Source organism: Diadema setosum, chromosome 20 (assembly GCF_964275005.1).
Source record: "Diadema setosum chromosome 20, eeDiaSeto1, whole genome shotgun sequence".
Lineage (NCBI taxonomy): Eukaryota > Metazoa > Echinodermata > Echinoidea > Diadematoida > Diadematidae > Diadema > Diadema setosum.
Window position 1 is genome coordinate 13,569,178 of NC_092704.1, and position 18,909 is coordinate 13,588,086.

General features: G+C 40.4%; 2 protein-coding genes and 1 pseudogene across 2 annotated transcripts; 1 reads left to right on the plus strand and 2 right to left on the minus strand.

Annotated features, from left to right (window-relative positions):
• Positions 1 to 880: 880 nt before the first annotated feature.
• On the minus strand, positions 881 to 8,888 carry LOC140243435 (uncharacterized). The gene is made up of 3 exons (XM_072323113.1): positions 8,751 to 8,888; positions 1,036 to 2,260; positions 881 to 984 (listed from the first exon to the last, which is right to left on the minus strand). Exons 1-3 carry the CDS (start codon positions 8,886 to 8,888, stop codon positions 881 to 883), a joined length of 1,467 nt encoding a protein of 488 aa, XP_072179214.1.
• Positions 5,312 to 6,615, minus strand: LOC140243785 (uncharacterized; annotated as a pseudogene).
• Positions 8,889 to 12,959: 4,071 nt separating the features above from the next.
• On the plus strand, positions 12,960 to 14,399 carry LOC140243436 (kelch-like protein 4). Its single transcript, XM_072323114.1, has one exon. It carries the CDS (start codon positions 12,960 to 12,962, stop codon positions 14,397 to 14,399), a length of 1,440 nt encoding a protein of 479 aa, XP_072179215.1.
• The last annotated feature ends 4,510 nt before the right edge of the window (positions 14,400 to 18,909 follow it).

An 18,909-nucleotide genomic window follows, 5' to 3' on the forward strand; every position in this document is an offset into this window, starting at 1 on the left:
ATATCAACAAAACACAAGGCGGCTCTCTTGTAAGGAAAAAATGATGAGAGGATAGAAAGATAGTAAAGAAGGTAGTCAGTCAGAGGTGGACAAGGGGGGAGGGGAAAGGAGAGGGATATGGTGGGTCATAACAGTAAAGAAAAAAAAGAATGAACTATTATTTTGCATATGAAGTTTTTAAATAATTCTTTAACTTTAAAGAAAAAGTATCAAAACTTAGAGCTTCTGTTATATTATCAAGCGAATTCCAGAATTTTGGTCCAGAGAAGGAGAATACAGGAGAATTATTGATCAAGCAACTCAACGATTCACCATCTTTATCATGATAATGTGATTGTATGCTTTAACCATGTCCACGACTATGATCCGATAATTTAACAGCTTAGATGAGAAGGAAAGTTAATGCTATCCAGTAAATGACATGTGCATGAGTTAATAAACTCTGCGCTGGGACACAAAATGACCTGCTAATCATGGAGAAATACACACGTGTCATAAAATCACTTGTGGTGGTTCTTTCAGAGCGAAAAAAAAAAACCAATTCTTACACATACATTGTCTGCATCTTTCTTGATATAACCTTAAAACCATGCACTGTATAGGTTGACCACAGCGAGAAAGCACTACGTGTTGCTCATGTACCTTGACGCATGCATTGAGAAAAAAAAAACAACAGTTACAGCTTTTTTCTCTACGCTTTTACTTTGAGAGTACATAATTTCATAAATGAAACAGTTCGGACTTGATAGCAGTCTTAAATTAGACTACAAATCATTTGACACGATCTACGTACGATGAATCATATACTAAGAAACATTATAACGTAAGGTTCCATAATTTTGTTGTCTATGAAATCATGTACTGACGTGATAACTGTAATTTACGTCACGTTTTTGCCGCTGTCACGTTTTTGCTTTTTAAAGATCAAAGCTACATCATGGATTCGTAGCTTTTCACCTTGTCTGATGGGCTTAGCAAATTTTGCTTTGCAGTTGAGAATTGCTGTGTAAGGGGATCTATTTTGTTTCGACCGACGATTTACAGACGACATTCTACGTGGTGATTCTGAGCCACTGGCCTTTAAGTATTTTGGTGTTTGCTTGGGCTGGCCAATTGCAATGGCTGCATGATATTTTTGTGAAACAAAAGGCAACTTTGACCTTAAGTTTATTTTGATCTGATCCTGTAACACCTTTTTCACAGTCACGCGCAGCACTTTGTCTTTTCCTTTCTGGAAAATCTGTTTCTCTCCACCTGCTTTCTTGATCCAAGGAGAAACATGAAGCCGCCTCTGCGAACCAACGGTGATGGCAGCCCTTTCAAATCTGGCATCTTTCCGAATCTGGTCTTTCGAGCCATTGCTGTTTGGTGGACGGAGATACAGCCTTGGATCTGGGAACTCATTTGGTAGGTCTCCATGCGATCCTTCGCGGAAGAGTTTCTGTAGCTGCCATACTTCCAAAGGTAAATCGGGAAGCTTTTCTGAGGCCCTCAAAAATACAGCAGAAGTTGTCACCTTCAGCAACTGCGCGGCATTCATGAACGGAAAGCGGATGCACTTGATGATCTTTACAAAGATGTCGTCGTCCTCGCATTGGGTGAGCCAAGGCTCAATCTTCTCAAAGAGGGCGTACTCGCTCTCGACGACCAAGTCGGGTCCACTGTCCAGTACGAGCAGCAACGTCGCTGCATCCATGTCGAGCAGCTGCTGACCTGAAAGAAAGTTGAAATTTGTTAGAAGGGATTGGTGGCACAGCTTGATGACGTTTGGCACGTTGAATGTTCGGGCCTTCGGCAAAAGCGAAAGCATCGTAACCGCATCACTCGAACTGATGTCGATGAACTCATTACAGAACCCATGAAGTTCAGGGATCATGTATTTGTCAGCAAGTCGGATCAGCGATAAGACGTTGCCAGTGGTCAGGGTAACCGTGGCAGTGTACAGGAACTTCAGAAAATCCTCGAAAACTAGTGCGTCGGGGTCTTCCTCTACCAGTGCCTGTCGGATGACTTGTCCAGAAGCGTTGTCGCTACGTTCGTTACAAAGCTCACTGTTGGGTTGCCAGGTGGGATCAGACAACATCGTTTTAAAAACTTCACGCCAGGCACAGAGAACTAGACGATGTGCAAAGAATGTGCGATCCCCTACGCTGAGAATCAGATCGCTATAAAGTTTCTGATCGTATAATGCTCCAAAGGCAGTGTCTCCATCACCCAGATTTCCTTTTCGCGTGCCTTCCAGCAAGTTCTTGCGAGTGACCTATACAAGTACAACAATAAAGTACGTTAATATAGAAAATTTATATGAGAACTTACCTGTTTGAAATTTAAATTGTACTTTATGAGGAAAGCGAAGGAAGAGACTACGATGCATAAAGAGTGATAACAGGAGAGCCCGCACGCGCGTCCAGCAATATCAGTAGCTCCGGAAAATGTGACTACCAATCAAACAGTCATCCTACTGCTATTGAGAACTACCTGAGATTATGAAGAAAGGTGGGAGAGGAGGGACTGTAGTCTCTTCCTTCGCCTTCCTCATAAAATACAATTTAAATTTCAAACAGGTAAGTTCTCATTTAAATTTTTTATTTCATTTCGGAAGTCTCGAAAGAGACTTCGATGCATAAAGAGTAATAACAGGAGACTTTGAAGCCGGAAGTCACATTTTTTGGCCATACAGAACTGTACCAATGACCATATTTACCACTGAGTGGTATGGCTTTACCTTTTACGATGACAATGCTTGGCTGAAACCCCCATTCTCCTTCCTGAGGGGATTCGCGTAATATGTTTGAAATGTCTTCTCGTTACTCCAGCCTGCCTGTGCCAAAATCTCATGTACAGACAGATCTTTCCTCTGGGCAGCGCAGACGCCGAGGCTGCTCTTGTGGAGTGTGCCGAGAACAAGCTGGTGTCATTCCCAGCTTCTGCCATAACTGTCTTAATCCAACGTGACAAAGTTTGGGTAGAAACTTATTAACAGATACTTTTGATCCTTCCTAATGATCTGAGTCCTTCTCAGATACTCTCGAAGGTATCGTACAATGCAAACTCTTCTGTCTGGAGGATACGCTCTTAGACTAACGACTAATGACTGTACCCGCTGTGCTGAGAGAAGCGTTAATAACATTGTCACTTTCAACGTTAGCTCTTTCAAACCCAATTCGCCTGCAGGTGATTTCCTCCTCAGATAGTTGAGGACAGTTCTAACGTCCCACACCTCCACACGGGGTCTGAGGGGGGGGGGGGGGTCGTGGATGTGTGCTTGTGGAAAGCGAACTGTCTGTGAGTGTCAGAAAAGAAGCCAGTGCACTTCTAGCAGAGTTTATGGTACCGTAGCTCCCTTATGGAACAAGTCTGAAAGAAATTATGAATTACGATTCCGATGATGTCTGGAGATAGTTACTGTTGTTGGCAGAAGCTATGATGACCTTGACGGTCCCTGCACTCAATCCCTGCGACCTAAAGGGTTGGTCGAAAGCCTGCAACAGAGAAAATCCAAATTTTTGTGTAAGGGGTGGGGCATTAAAGACACAGGTTGAACAAGAAGTTGTGTATGTCTACGTAGAACAAGTGGTTTTTTCAGTCAGCATGTCCTGAAGTGCTGGGAACCATGATTGTGTAGGCCAGTTTGGTACTACTAACCACCCTGTGGCTTTATCTGCCCCTATCTTTTGCAGACATTTAGGGATAATTCAGGCAGAAAGGAGGGAAAGCATAGAACCATAATGGACCCCAATCCACTGTAAATGCATCTACATTCTCTGCCGAAGGATCAGGCTGCCAAGTGATATACCTGGGTAGCTGTGCATTAAGTCTGGAAGCGAACTGATCTATTTCAGGGAGGCCGAAATGTTCTACCACTTCAGTGAATTAGGCTTTGTTAAGCATCCACTCTGTTCGATCGTTAAACTTCCTTGACATGAAGTCTGCTGTGGTATTGAGCCGTCCTGGCAAGTAGGCGACTGTGATCCAAATTTGTCTTTCAATTACACCATTCCCAAATGTCATGTGCCAAATTGTTGCAGTCCTGTGATCTGAAGCCCCCCATATTGTTGATATATGAGATTGCAGTTGTATTATCCAGTCTAATGAGAACATGAACATTTCTCAGGCTAGAGCAAAAGGACTTCAATGCCAATCCTGCTGCAAGGGTTTCTAGATCATTTATCTCATTGTTAACAGCCTTTTCTCTTCCCACTTCATTCCATCGTCCCCCTATGTTTGTGCACATGTCCGTTGCTCCCCAACCAGACCCACTCGCATCTGTGCGCAATTCTATTGTATGCCTAGGTCTATCGATAGGATTAGAGGTGTACTGTATGTGGTCAATCCACCACTTAAGTTCCTGTTTGGCTCTATTAGACAAGCTCATTTTCCTATCAAAATGACCTTTATTGGCCTTCAATGCAAAAATCCTCTCTTTTTCCAAGATTTTGTAGTAGAGGGGCCCATATTGGGCTGCAGGAAAAGTAGCACTCAGTTTCCCTATTACTCTAGCCACTTCTCGAATAGAGGACTCTGTGGCATTCAACAGACCTATGCACTCAGCATTGATATCTTCCTTCTTAGATTCAGGGAGAGTAACTTTCATGTTCACACAGTTAAGGACAAATCCCAACTAGAAATGTCGCTATGCGACTGGTATGCCTCCGCCATAATGCATGACTCTCCTAATAGGTCTAGATAGTGCATGTGGACAATGTGTGATTACATTTTCACAAAATTGGCAAAATACTAAAATGACAAGTTTGTCACAAATGTGTTGAATGTTCACCTTCCTTGACCTAGGTTTAATTGGATGAATAGGAGAGCATGTATTTGGGATTTAAGGACTTTAACTTGACTTTGACCCATTCATACGTTTATGCATTGAGTAATTTTCAAGGTATGGAGAAAAAGTGCAAACAAGTTTCAAAAGCATTCTTGGCTACCAATGAATCAATTTCAGCTTGGATATTGGCCAAATCTTCATTCTTTACTTTGTACTGAACCAAAGGTTTAATCCTTTCAGGTGGAAAACATTCAGGCTTGAATTCAAGTTTATAGCCATTCACAGCTTGTAGTATTGTGGGATCTTAAGTTAATTTCTCCCAATTACATGCATGAAGCCTCAGTCGACCTCCAACTGGATGGTCATTTACACATGAAGTGGTAGGTCTAGATTCTATAGATCTAGTAAATCGAGGAGTAGATGTAGAATATTGTTCTTCTAGATAAGATAGAAATGCATCATGGTCAGTTACTGACATGTCAAATGAGCAGTCTGTTGAATCATTGTCTCCTACCTCTTCAGAGGAGGGCTGTTGGGTTACTTGTTGTGGGGAGTCTTGCTTCTGGCCTGTGGATGAGCTCTGCTCTGCGGCCGTTGCTGTGGGCGAGGTCGCGACCTCCCCTGGTAGCGCTGGTCTAAAAAAGGACGATTTGCCGTTCCATGCACGAAGCGTGAGGCTGCAGCACTACGTGAGCCCGTCCAGCCCGCATCGCGAGCTTGCATGCCGGCGAGCTCCGCTGTTGAAGGGTCGTCTGTACGGATGGAAAGAACCGCTCGGACGAGAAGTATGTTTCTGCTGGGTCCTCATGACCCCAGCAGAGGCCTTATGTTGTTCTTTCAGATCTTTCATCTGTATTGTGAGATCATCACCAAACAACAGCTGCGTGACTGGTGTAGACGGCTTACAGAGATGCACATATATTCCGAGTTGATGTCCGGTTTAATCAGCTCCTTCCGCACGCAATTCAGTTCGAAGTGTGCATTACTCAATAGAGCAATTAGTGCGTCTTGCTGAGACTCGGAGATATCTCGCGCGTCGAGAGAGCGAAGAAGAGCCCCAATACCGCGAGTCAGACATTTCAGCACTCTCTGTAATTGCAGATCTCAATTACGCGTGACGGACTGCAGGTGTTCCCAAATGGGAGCGTTCACTTTAGGTGTATCGAGGTGGGGGCAGTTGCTCGGTGGGGGTCAACCGTTTCCTCGATGGCTTTATCTTCCAGTTTGTTGCCAATAAAGTAGTTCACCGAATTTGCGATTTCCTCGTCCACTGCCTCCCCAATCCCGAGGGGGATAGCATACTTGGCTGCCAACGGTGGTAGCTGTGCAGCAGGGGGAACCTCTTCCACTCCTTCGTCAAAATCGAACGGTCCATCACGCTCTGTGTCGTCAGACGTATCAAAATCGTCCCCAACAAAATGGCGGACGTCAGTACGCAAGCGGGAAAATTCCTCCGCTGTAGATTTAGATGTAGACGCGCCTATATGTACCACAGCAGCACGGGTAATGGTTTTATCATGCGAATGGGGAAGGTGTTTCACCACTTCGGCAAGGAGATTTTCAAGTTTGTCTGGACGAGAACGTCCCCGCCGCCCGATCCTCGGAAGGGGCTTTTCATACCGTATGAGGTGTTTTGGTTGGAATTTTCTTCATCGGCTTTCTTCCCTGAATCTGGAGCCTTTGCTTTACCGACGCTCGATCACATTCTTCTGTACGTGTGCCGTACCGGCATCGCCGGAGGGAGGCGCTGGTGGTGGTAACTCTGACTTCGTGGCACAGACCTCCTGTCCACGTGTAGCACGTAAAACGAAGCATGGATCGTGCTGCTCTTTCGAGCTCATATTTATCGAACCACCGTAAAGTTTAGGCTCGAAAGATGCGTCAAAACACTTCTCAGTTGGTTCCCGATGACCAGCGAAGCAAAACTACCTCGCGAGAAGGTAAATTCCGGCGATGAATTTATGAAAAGAAATCAAACCGCGGAGCTCAGCAGGAGAACCTCCTGTCGGCTGGAACGAACGCGAACGTATATTGCTGGACGCGCGTGCGGGCTCTCCTGTTATTACTCTTTATGCATCGTAGTCTCTTTCGAGACTTCCGAAATAAAATTCATTGTGTAGTGCAATGTACTTGGATTATGTGCCTTTGCTTTCTAGATGAAATGTTCAATTCCTTTTCGAAAAGATTAAACAGATTGTCCTTGTTATATTGGACATTAGGGGAAGTTAATATTGCCTTGTTTGATTGACTGCGTATTACACACGACTAATCAATAGCGCAGCTTAGACGTTATGATTAGACAAGAGAGTGGGAGAGAGAGAGAGAGAGAGAGACAGGGGCAGTTGGTATAGCACTCGGCTGAATATCACAAGTTCACCTTTCGTGCGTTCTTGCAGCCTATAAATTCCTAAGAAGAACATAAATCGGGGGGGGGGGGGGGGAGGCGCTTTGGCGAGGGACAGGTGTATGGTGCACGTTCGTACACATTCTACCATACTGGCAACAACACCTGCCAAGTTTGCATAAAATGTTGATCATGTGTTTCAAAAAGAAGATCAAAATGTGCAAACTAGTCTTGAATTTGGTCCCAACCCCGAGGGGGCCTCCCCTTAACATTTGTCATGTACAAACCTTATAGCACTCTTGTAAATTTCATTATACTTTAAATGTTTAAGATAATTATGGTGCTAATTTTTTTTTTCAATTCAATTCAATTTCAATATATTTTCATATTTTCTCGATGAAAAAATATATCAAATATAACGAAATTAAATAATACATGACATCTAGCCGGGAGGCATAAATGAATGAGTATTGCAAACATATAGAGCATAGTGGTCGATCTATGAAAGTTGGAATCTGAGAATGAATGCTAAAGAAATATGATGGATCCTACCTAGAAGTAAGCTTGTCGAGCGTAGGTCTCAGTCATTAAACTCTAATTTGGGAGACTTGGGACTCCCAGGGTTCCCCAAGTTGGGGCATGATGCTCATTTATAAATACAAATAATAATATTCAAACATCCCAGCAACAACATCTGCCAATTAAGTGTTGTAAAAAAAAATGACCATGCGTCTTTAATAAGAGGGAAAAAATGAAAACTGGCCCATGAATATGGTCCCTACAAGGGCGCAAAGGGTGCATTCCTGTAGGCCTGTCCGCTATCAACACACTTGAGACCGCAATCACCACACATGGCACTAACTTAGCTCTCTCACCTCATGGTTCTAGAGATTGTGCTCATTTGTATTAATATAGGACATTCTGCATCGTAGCGACAGTGCCTACAAAATTTGGGAAAATTTGATCACGCGTTTTCCAGAAGATCCCTCGAGCCAACCAGGATCTGGTATGAACAACGTTAACAAGAATTTACAGTTACCTATGTAGGCCTACTTACTAAAAGCCCTAACTTAGCTCAAACACTTTTGGTTCTAGAGAAGAAGATTCTAAAAGATTCTTTAATTTGGGGCCCTATCACCTCAGGGCTGAAACTTGCCAAGTTTTGGGGAAATTTGACCATGTATTTTTAAAGAAAAAGAATGCCATATTATTTAATATTCAATTACTCAGAGCAATATTAAATGTTCTATCTCTTGTTTCTGAAAAAGCTTTTTATGTTTGATTTGGTGCCTTTGGGGTCCTTCCCCCCCCCCGGGGGGGGGGGGGGGAGAGATGGTGCTTGCATAATTTGAGATCCTACAACCCCAGAGATGCTACCTGCCAAGTTTGGTGAAAATCCATCATGAGGTTTTCAAGAACTGAAGCTGAAAATTTAAAATGTTTAATCACGACGCATGACGGACGATGAATAAGCGCAATAAATCGGCTCACATGAGATCTTCAGCTCAGGTGACCTACGTAAAAATCACATTCACAAAGATAGACGAACATCCTGAGTGTTGAAATTCATCGAGCGAGAACAGTTTGTATCAAAGGAGCCCTCCCCCTCCCCTCCTTAAATTATACGTGTACCTGAATGTCTTTACGTCGTTTCTTGTGTTTATGGGAACAAACTTCATCTCTCCTTTTTGTCAGAAGTTCCAACTGTTCGTCTTGTGAATCACTTTCAGATCGAGTAATCACTGTAGTACACAGACCTGGAATCCTCATCGTAGGAGTAATTGCCGTCGCGATACGGGGAAGCACCTGAATCGCTGGACATCTTGGGTTCTTTGTTAAGGAAAAGAAAAAGAAAATAAAAGGTAATATTTTATGCAGGATTTGTTGGGTTTTTTTTTTTCATAAAGAACGGGAGTAGGCCTACACTCCTAACCTTATGCTCAGAACCATACGCGCGTATAAACTGATGACCTCCTAACTCGCCTTGTCTTATGGAAATAAACAACTCATAATTATGTACACGAAGTAGAGCAAACAACGCAAGTTAATCAATCATGCAGATTGTTTGCCTGTATGAATTTGATTACCATATTGTTTACCAAGCAAATCATACATGTGTTTGTACATGAAATGACATATCAGAGCCGTTGAAATAAAAAATAATGTAAACTTCCGAGCACTCTGTCTACCATGGTGAATGTGCAAAAATGAAGCGACTGCAGGCTGAACTACATTGCTAACTTGTACTTTGTTCACTAAATAAATGAAATTTATCACATTTGGACCCACCAAGATCCAATTATCAAGGCATAGGCCTATATACACAGAGGCCTAATTTGGACCTCAGCAACAGTGTGTGCAGTTACAATATATGTGTATTATCGAATATCACTGTCTTGTATCACGTCGGGGTCACCAAAGTAGGGACTAACATTATTGGGAAAGAGAAATGAAGTGAAATGAAATGAAAAAAAAAAAAAAACTTTCACAATACGCTTAAAATGTAATATAAGTTCTCCGTCTGGCACTTCCTCTCAGCGATGCGGATACGACATCCAAAATACTAAAACTACGAATGTGATTGCATAGGAGGTTGCCATTTGAGAACAATTATCTCTGAAAAGGGTATGTTTGAGTAATAAAGGACGAAATAGTTGAAAATGACTTCTACATGTTATAGGCCTATCACAATAGCTAATTACCTTCAGGTGACAGCTTGACAATTATTGGTTTGAAGAACGGCTTATCACTTACCAACTGTGCTGCCTTTATTGGATCCTCACCGACAATGTTAACTCTGATCTAAAGGAGAAATGAAGATGGGAACGCATGAACCAAATCATGAAAGTAACGAAGACATAATGTAAGTATGCAACACCAAAGCTTTTGCTGTAGTCATCACGTACATGTACATTGTATGTTGCAAGAAGAGTCAACGTTCAAGGTGATACATGGGCTCGATCTCGAAACGGGGGGGGGGGAGCTTGCTTTCTTCTTTTTTCTTTTTTTTTTTTACATAGTCTACTGGCAAGAATCCCATGCCAACGGAAATTGGCCAGGGTAGGCCTTAATACTAGAAACAGTAATTACCAGGTATCCGGAGACTGCGCAATATACGAGACTGCATGCATCGTCACAGTCGGATTTTCAAAACGTTGCATTATGGGTAGTGGGGAATCCCAGAGTCCTCATGAACTGTTTGTGTTTGACAGTGTGGGGAATCTCATCATGCTCGATCATAATCATAGTGTCCAACTTTATAGACTTATTTCCTTGCATTAAGCTGGTCATTGCGCACAGGTTGAATTAGCGAAGGAGTGAGGAAGACGGCTACTATCGCACTGAGAAATTTGATTCGGATCAACCACCTGCTGAACATCAGATGTTCTTCATCATCACAGCTTGTCTGGGTGGCTTGTTCGACAAAGCAACAACAGCTACCGGTATTGCATCTAAACTTAATTAAAGGTATTGAAGTAAAGTAGGCCTACTACAGGTTGACAATATTGTCTGTTACAATACATCGAGGGCCTTAGTTTGAGGAAAGCATTAAACTTTCCAAGCTTAGCATATTACCTTTTGTCAGTAGATGGCCAGGGCCTCTCTTAGATTTTTTTGATACTTTAACTTACTGGGCGTAGAACGGCCTATTCTGTTTAATGGAAACTCGTGAATAAATGAAGCAATTCCTAAATTGTATAGATAAATGCTGCCTGTCCTTTAAGAGACATCTCAAAATTTATTGGTTTTGTCTCTGTTGATATGTCAAGTGACAGCTGTAGAAATATACATTTCTTGCCTCGTTCTTTTTTTAACAGATATAGGACCTAATTATAGACAAAAGCAATGGTGGATCCGTGCTGTTCGTTATTCCGAAGGTTCGCTATTCCGAAGGGTCGTTTATCCGAAACACGCAAATTCCATATACCTAGAGGTTCGTTAATTCGAAAATGGAAAAAGGGTTCGTTAATCCGAAAATTTGTGGCGTTATTCCGAAGGTTCGTTATTCCGGAGATTCGTTAATCCGAAAATGAAATTCGGAAAAACGAACCTTCGGAATAACGAATCTTCGGACCAAAGAGCCTTTGAAATAACGAACCTTCGGAATAAAACGAGCTGTAACCGGTGGATCGGGGGGGGGGGGGCAGATGCGTCCCCCTGTTTTTGTTAAAACAAAAGAAATAAAAAGAGAAAAATGGGGGGTGCGTGCCCCCCCCCCCCCTTAATTTCTTAAAGGCACCCCCTCTTTACGGAATCCCTGGATCCACCCCTGTGAAGTGCAATTTAAAAACAAACAAACCAGCAATGTTAGACGTTCGTCGTTACATGGAATGTTCTTTTTATGTAGTTGTTGGCAAAGTGTTAAAGAAAAACAGCAAAATGGGTTGAAGTTTAATTCTGAACATATCAGGATTAAAAAGAGAATATGCTAGATATCCCTGGAAGTGAGAGTAAAGTATAAGTGTTCCAGCCCAATTTCATCAGATTTGCATTCGAATTTAATAGTGAGAAGGCGTTCAAATTCAAACGATTTTCAACAACGCTCTGCTCTCACTGTTCATTTCAATTATTTCATTATTCAAATCCGTTTCATATCATTCCATTTAGATTCTATTTCATTCAACGTTGAGAGAAGTTTATTCAGTTCGACGCAAAGTTGGCATTTAATTTCGCGCCAGCTGGATAGACTTTCAGTTTCGTCCCAAGTATCAATTTTAATTTAATTTATACAGTATACACATACAACTTCGAACTTTAAACATTTGAATTCAATCAACATTAGCAACCTCTATTTCAAGTGTTTTGTACCACATTTATACATGTTTATAAATTCCCATTTTCAATGTTAAAAATTCGATGATTAAATCTATTTCTATTTAAAAGTTTGATTAATCAGTTAATTTTATTCACATTTTAAGTATTTCGTTTCTTTTCTAATTTTTCTTCTAGTTTCAATTTATTCATTAGCAATAATTAGGATATAATACTTATGGAATTGTCGTGATTTATTATCTCAAAAATTCTTACAAGCAGCTGCAAAAGTCGTGCATATGTGAATGTATGCATGCATGTATATGCGTATGAAAGTTGTTCCTTCGTATGACGGTTTGTGGTATAGGAATGAGAAATTTCAGTATACATGTAGTTAAAGGTCCTATCTCAAAGTAAGTTAAGTTTAAATTATTTGCTCAAACAGATGGGTTACTACGAAGAACATGCAGTAACAAAAAACACTGCCATAATGCTGTAAATGCTTGCCTATTCGTGAATTTGAATTCTTTAACGTTTATCATGGCGGTGTTGATGCGAATTTGAATGCGTTTCGCGTGCAATCTTAATTTAAACTCGCTTTTTTACACGTTCATGTGAGAAAATCATCAGATATAGAATGCTCATGAAATTAGATTGAATGAATTAGTTTTTTGAATGTTGATCTCGGTTATCATTCAAATTTGCTAGAACTCGAATGATCTCGTTAAGTAGAATGCAAATCTGATGAAATGTGGCGGGAAAACCTTGGTTATGTCAGTGACGAGGACAGAATGTCGGGTTTGACGAAATTACTCGTTATTGTGTCTCTCTTGAATTGAATTATTTCTTGGCATTCCTTCATATCTCTGGATCATATTCACTGGACTTTATGTCAACATGGGGCCTAACACTTTTGAGTACATGCAAATAGAATGCGTTTGAAATTCTGACACGACTAGGACAACAAGAAGTGTGATTAACAAGTTTCCACGTGGATATTTCTCTATGCTCATAAACTTTCCCACATTAAGATCAGCCTCTTACCAAGTAATGAATAAATGACATTTTACACACAGGTATTCCTGCAAGATGGCTCAGGGAGTATTGTACTCTTGCCAAGGGGCACTTTCTCAAAAGCTCAAGGTATATCTGAAGAATAGCGAAGTATCAGACATCTCTGTCAAGGTCGGATTAAGACAGTACCCCGCTCACCGCCTGGTCCTTGGTGCAGCAAGTGGAACCCTTGCAAAGATGATGGAGGAGAATCCTGGAAAAATTCTCCAGATAAAAGCAGATGCCACGGAGGGTGAGATTGAGGTCTTTGAGCGGATGTTGGGCTACATGTACACTGGTGAGATTACGTTTTCAGGAGAGAACATCCGATTGATGATTAGTTGGGCTGACCAGCTATCTCTGCAGGAATTGAGCAAAATAGCGCAGGATTGGTTGTTCGAGTCGTTGCATGGTGATAGTATGGTGGGTGTCATCAAGTGGCTGAGGGAATCTGATGAAGGCCGTCTCAAGACTATGAAGGATCGATGCATTCAAACCTTGGCCCATTACTTTGAGTATGTACCTGAGACCTCATGGCTTGGACTCTCAGCGGACGAGGTTTTGGCTATCATAGAGAGGAGTGACCTTGTTGTCGCTGATGAAGAAACCGTCATCACGAAGGTGGATGCCTGGCTCCTGGGGCATGAACACGGTGAAGTCATCAAGGAGTTGTACGGGAAGATGGCCAGTAAGATACGACTTCCATTGGTGGGGGCTGCAAAGCTCGTCTCTCTGACAAAGACCTCACCACTAGTTCAATTTGTTGACAGAGAGTGCCCGCATCTGCTGTCGAAGGCATTTAAGTTCCGCGCTCTCTCTTCCGAGATGGGCTATGATGAGGATCCAACAGGACAGGGAGACTGCTTCCCATTAGGCAAGGCAGATGCTCAACCAAGACTATACCTCAATGCTACATCATTTACCCAGCAAAGACATAGTCATCACTCAACAGGGTCTCAAGACAAGAAATTTCAGTTGCTTTCTGTAGATTCTGTCACGGAGGTAAGGTGTAGCATCCAGAAGAAGAATGGGTCATGGACGCACACCTCCTCGAAGATGAATGTGAAGCTGGAGTCCCAAAAGTCAGACAATGTTGAGGTATGGCATGCAAAGTACAATATCATATTGCACGACGATTTATACAATGAGGAGTACCGGTACTATGAATCCCGTAGAGCAAGAATACAACACAAGAGAAAATACTACAGAATAGCCATTGTGACCACAAATAGCGACAAGGATGCTGAATTTTACCTACCAGACAACCCAGTTGTGACAGTGTACCAGGGTTCCTTCCAGGAGGTGTCAAACTTGGAGGAAGTGTCAAATCGCCGCTATGGAAAACCCCGTCATGTCATCACTGTACGCACTCCACCCATCTTTGCTGGGAAGAAGCCCACAAGAATCAAGGCAATGAGTTGTATTTACATAATGAATAAAGATGATGACATCCATGAAGATCTATCTACAGTTTAGGTGGCATGATGGGATGGGATGGGATGGGAAAGATTTTAATGAAGGTCAAGAAAAGTGCCACCCTGTGCCAGATTTTATTTTGACATGTCGCTCGCGTTTGTGGTTTTTCTGGCAGAGACTCATGAGTGGTACATTATGTAGGTGTGAAGCTAGCTAGCAAAGATCAGGAGAGTTTGTGTGATACAAGCGTCTCTGTTACAATTATCAAATCCAAATTTTCTACGCAAAGTTCCTTTATGTGGAAAAATATTGGATGCTCTAGCACAAATAGGCCCTACTTTGCAACATTATGTGTACAGTAAAGACCATCATACATTGAGAATGCATCTGTATGCTACTTTTTATCAGAAAAAAGGAAAAGGCAAGTTTGCCTTAATTCCTCAAATGGCATTGTATATAAAGAAACTGTATCTGAAGTCTCAGCTTGTTGGTTAAAATCAATTTTGCTCTTTAACTTGAATCACAAAAGTGTGAAAGACAGTATTACAGTTTTGGCATGTTTCTTTTGTTTTTATGATGTCTGTTAGAATGTAACTATTGTAATGATCTGTCATATAGTCTTGGTGTACTGCTAGTTTTAATCTAGAAAGTCCTAGCAGTATGTTTCCTCACCTGAAAAAATAAATTAACCTCGTTATTTTTTTTTATGGTGACATGAGAGTTTATCATTTTTGGTGGTTGTTTTGTACTCTGCTGGACATGCCACTCAAAGAGACAGAATGGAAAACAGTGATAAAGGAATGACTACTATCACTGGAAAATTTGATATGTATGGATTGTCCATAGGTGGGCCACTAATAATGGGAGGTGTGGAGTAAAAAAAAAAAATCAAGAAAGAACAGTAGGTAGCACCTTGGCTTGAAGGCTGATGTTGTACACACATGCATACAGTACATGCAGCTTATGATTGGGACTGAATAGGTATACATTTACCATTTGACCATTACTTTTAACATTTCTATATAGTAAGAGGACGTGGCTTTTTATGTCAGGGCTACGGTTGTACATAATGCCCCAAGTATTACAGTAAACATACTGTAGAAGAGAAAAAAAAATAGAGTTGAAAACACCGTAACAACGTTCCTTTCTCATACAGGGAACTGTACATAAGAGTGTGAGCTGTACTATACATGTAGTTATATTTAGTTTTCTGAATAGGCACTACTTTGCAGCTACCTGAAACATTTCTGGCAGAAAAGACGACGAAAATAAAAGCGTGGGCGTCTACCATTGTGATGGAAGTATTTTACCCTCCGATTTTGATTCCAGTTCTTTTAATCAAATCAGATTGTACCCATTCACACTAACTAATTCACACTCAACCCCACAGCTATCACTGCTCTATACTTTCTTATGTCAAATATAGTTTCTTCATTTTGAATTTCTTTCATAATTGAAATTCATGTTACGATTGAGGGGAAATGAACAGGACACTCATAAGTTGATGGCTCAATTCCAATGAAACTTTCAAAGATTTGTTTGTTAGAGATTATCCTACATGTAGTTTCCTGAAATAACAAAGTTATCCTGAACATAAAGTTGAGGTTTACTTTCAGTTTCCTCAAAAGGGCAGACTGATGACTGCAGTCATGGCAGTGGTCGGCAAAAGTACCCGTATGTTCCAGAAATGGCTTTAGGATACCAATCCATAGCTGTCTATGGATTCTCTGTGCTACAGTGAACTCCCTTTATAGCGAGGTCCTCGAGACCGGCAGTTTTCTTTTGTGATATCGAAATTTCATTATAACCGAACAAACAAACAATAAAAAACACAGAGTGGATAATTTTGCAGCCTGAATTTTTGCTTCATTGTAACCAGAATTTTGTTATAACGGTGTTTGTTATGTTAAACGGGAGTGCACTGCAGTAGAAATGTATAGGACATGAAACCAAACCATGTATGAAATGTAAAACCATGAAATTTGACGCGAATGGAAGGTGAAGCACTGTTGAGTGTATTTGCAAATGTAAAATGGGAATTACCCATTCTGCAGCTTATGATATTTATTTACAGTCACCATGTATGCCTGCAGTTTAATGCTGTGGCTATGAAGGATTTAGAATTTTGACATGTCAATCAGTAAATCAAGTGTTATGGAACAATTAGTTGATGTCATTAATTGATTAGCTAATTATTTTTGTACAGCAAAACACCCATGCGGTGTTGTTCAATTAGAATTAACATATTACGCTGTTGTCGTTGACTGCATAATCAAAATGCTAATGAAAACATGGCAATGGTATGTTGTAGAAAATCTAAATAATTTGGCTGCTGATACAGCAGTTTACATGCAGAGGCTATAGCTTGCTTATTGACATTCTCTATAGGGATGGTGTCACAAACTGCAGTGCATTCACTTTATAAAAGCACACTAATACATGGATGTGATTTCAAATTAAAAGACAGGCTCTGTGCTTGGTGACACAAAAATATTATTTAGATTAATCTGCTTCCAGTCGAACCGCTGCAATTTCATCCGAATTCTACCTTTGCCTCTCTATCAAGTGAAGTTAAATTGTAAGAACATAATTTATAAACGTAGAAATCTATCGTTTTATTTGGACTAATCATACACTATTGAAATTCCAAGAGTCCAAAGCAATAAAGACCTTCTGTTTCCAAGTTGTGCAATGTTCCCTGTGCATTATTCATCATGTCTTTTATCTTTCATGCATGCGAACATGCATCAGATATAGATGTGCTCACAGCACATGTATATTGTGTTTTGGAAGATATTTTGTCAGTTTTTTGTCAGTTTTTGTCAATTGTGTCAGTTTTTGAGCATTTGGCTTCAAATCTAGCACACGTTATCGCTATATTACCCAGATGTGCAAAATTTATCTTTCGTCATCGTTGAAAAATGTGTAGCCATGATAATGGCAAAGTTTGAATGAAGATCATACAAATATATTGTGAATTCAGCGAACTCCCTCAGCTTTTGAGCGTTTGACTTGAAATTTGGCACATTATAGATACGTTGTGCAAACCTAATTTTTTTTTTGATATCAGACATTGTGTTGCCATGGCAACAGCATTTTTATAATGAAAATCATAGATATTGCAGATTTATTATCTTACTCAGGTTTTGAGTACATATGACTATCAGTGAGCAAAATATAACATTTTCAGTGTTGAACAATACATTGCCATGGTGTCATTTTTTTTTCAATAAAAAGCATGCAAAGTAATTGCTAGTTGAGCTACCCCCTCAGTGTTAAGGGGGTATTAATCACATTGAATGTTAGTTCTAGTTTGAAATATATATTCTTTTTTATGAGGAAGACCAAAAAGGTATGTTTGCTCGTTGATTGGTGTTTGCATAGCATATTATCTGAGGCTCCTCCAGAATCCGGGAATGTCTGTTTGTTGCAACATGCGGATGGCTGTCATTTTCATCACACACATACAATACTGTAAAGACAAAAGCAATTTTGGCAATGACTTAAACATGATCGAAGAAAGCACCATCGGGTTTAATTCAATTCAATTCAAATGAGATTTTATTTCCTATAGCACATTTTTGTTGATACAAGTTCAAGGAAAAAAAGTACAATGTATACAACAATGTTATTGTACATATACATGTAAACTAATTTTCAAAATACTGTGTTATTGGAAAAGAGAAGCCCGCGTAAAAGACAAGCTTGTAGCTTGTATAAATGCGGGCCAGTCAGAAAATCGAACTCGCAATACAGAAAAAATATATACAGGAATAATAAAATCACAAACACAGGCACAAGACGCTCACGGTAAACAAAGACGTACATGTAGGACAAACAACAAGAGGAAATGGGAAGGGCAGGTTAGAGGGAAAGGACGGGAAGGAGATGATGAAGGAAAAGGATGAAGGAAGAGAAAAAAAGAGGAAGGACTACTAAGAGATAGCAGGGGTCGTCATCTCATGCAAGGCTATCAACAGACACTATCCACTGGCATGAGCAAAGTAATTAACATAAAACAATTTGGATAATGAGATGAAAAAAAAAATGAAATTCAAATGTTATCTAAAAACCAACCAAAACTGTTTCTAATTTTCTCTTAAATACAGCAACGCTTGATGCATCTTTTAAATCATCACTTAGTTGGTTCCAAAAGCTTGGTCCTGCCTAAACAAAAGTATTCTGTGCCAGGATGGTACGGCGTAAAGGTAAATAAAACCCATTGGATTTTCCTGTCTAAACTAACATTTCTACAAAATATATCCTCAAATACTTTAGGCAACTCATTTCTTTTTACTTCAACACGAAATGACCCCATTGATATAAATATGTATCTTTAGCCTTTAAAACTTTACTATTTAAAAACAATTCGTCAGTGTGGCCATATGATTGTAATTGATATATGATTCTCAAAACCTTTTCTTTATTACTAAAGAAATGCATTTTTTTTTCAATCAAATATTGATGAGTATTTCCCCAAGCAAGTATTCCATAGTTCAGATATGGAAATATAAGCTGGATTATGAATTAAGTAACGTATGGGTGGGAAAAAATGCTTTTATCTGTAGTG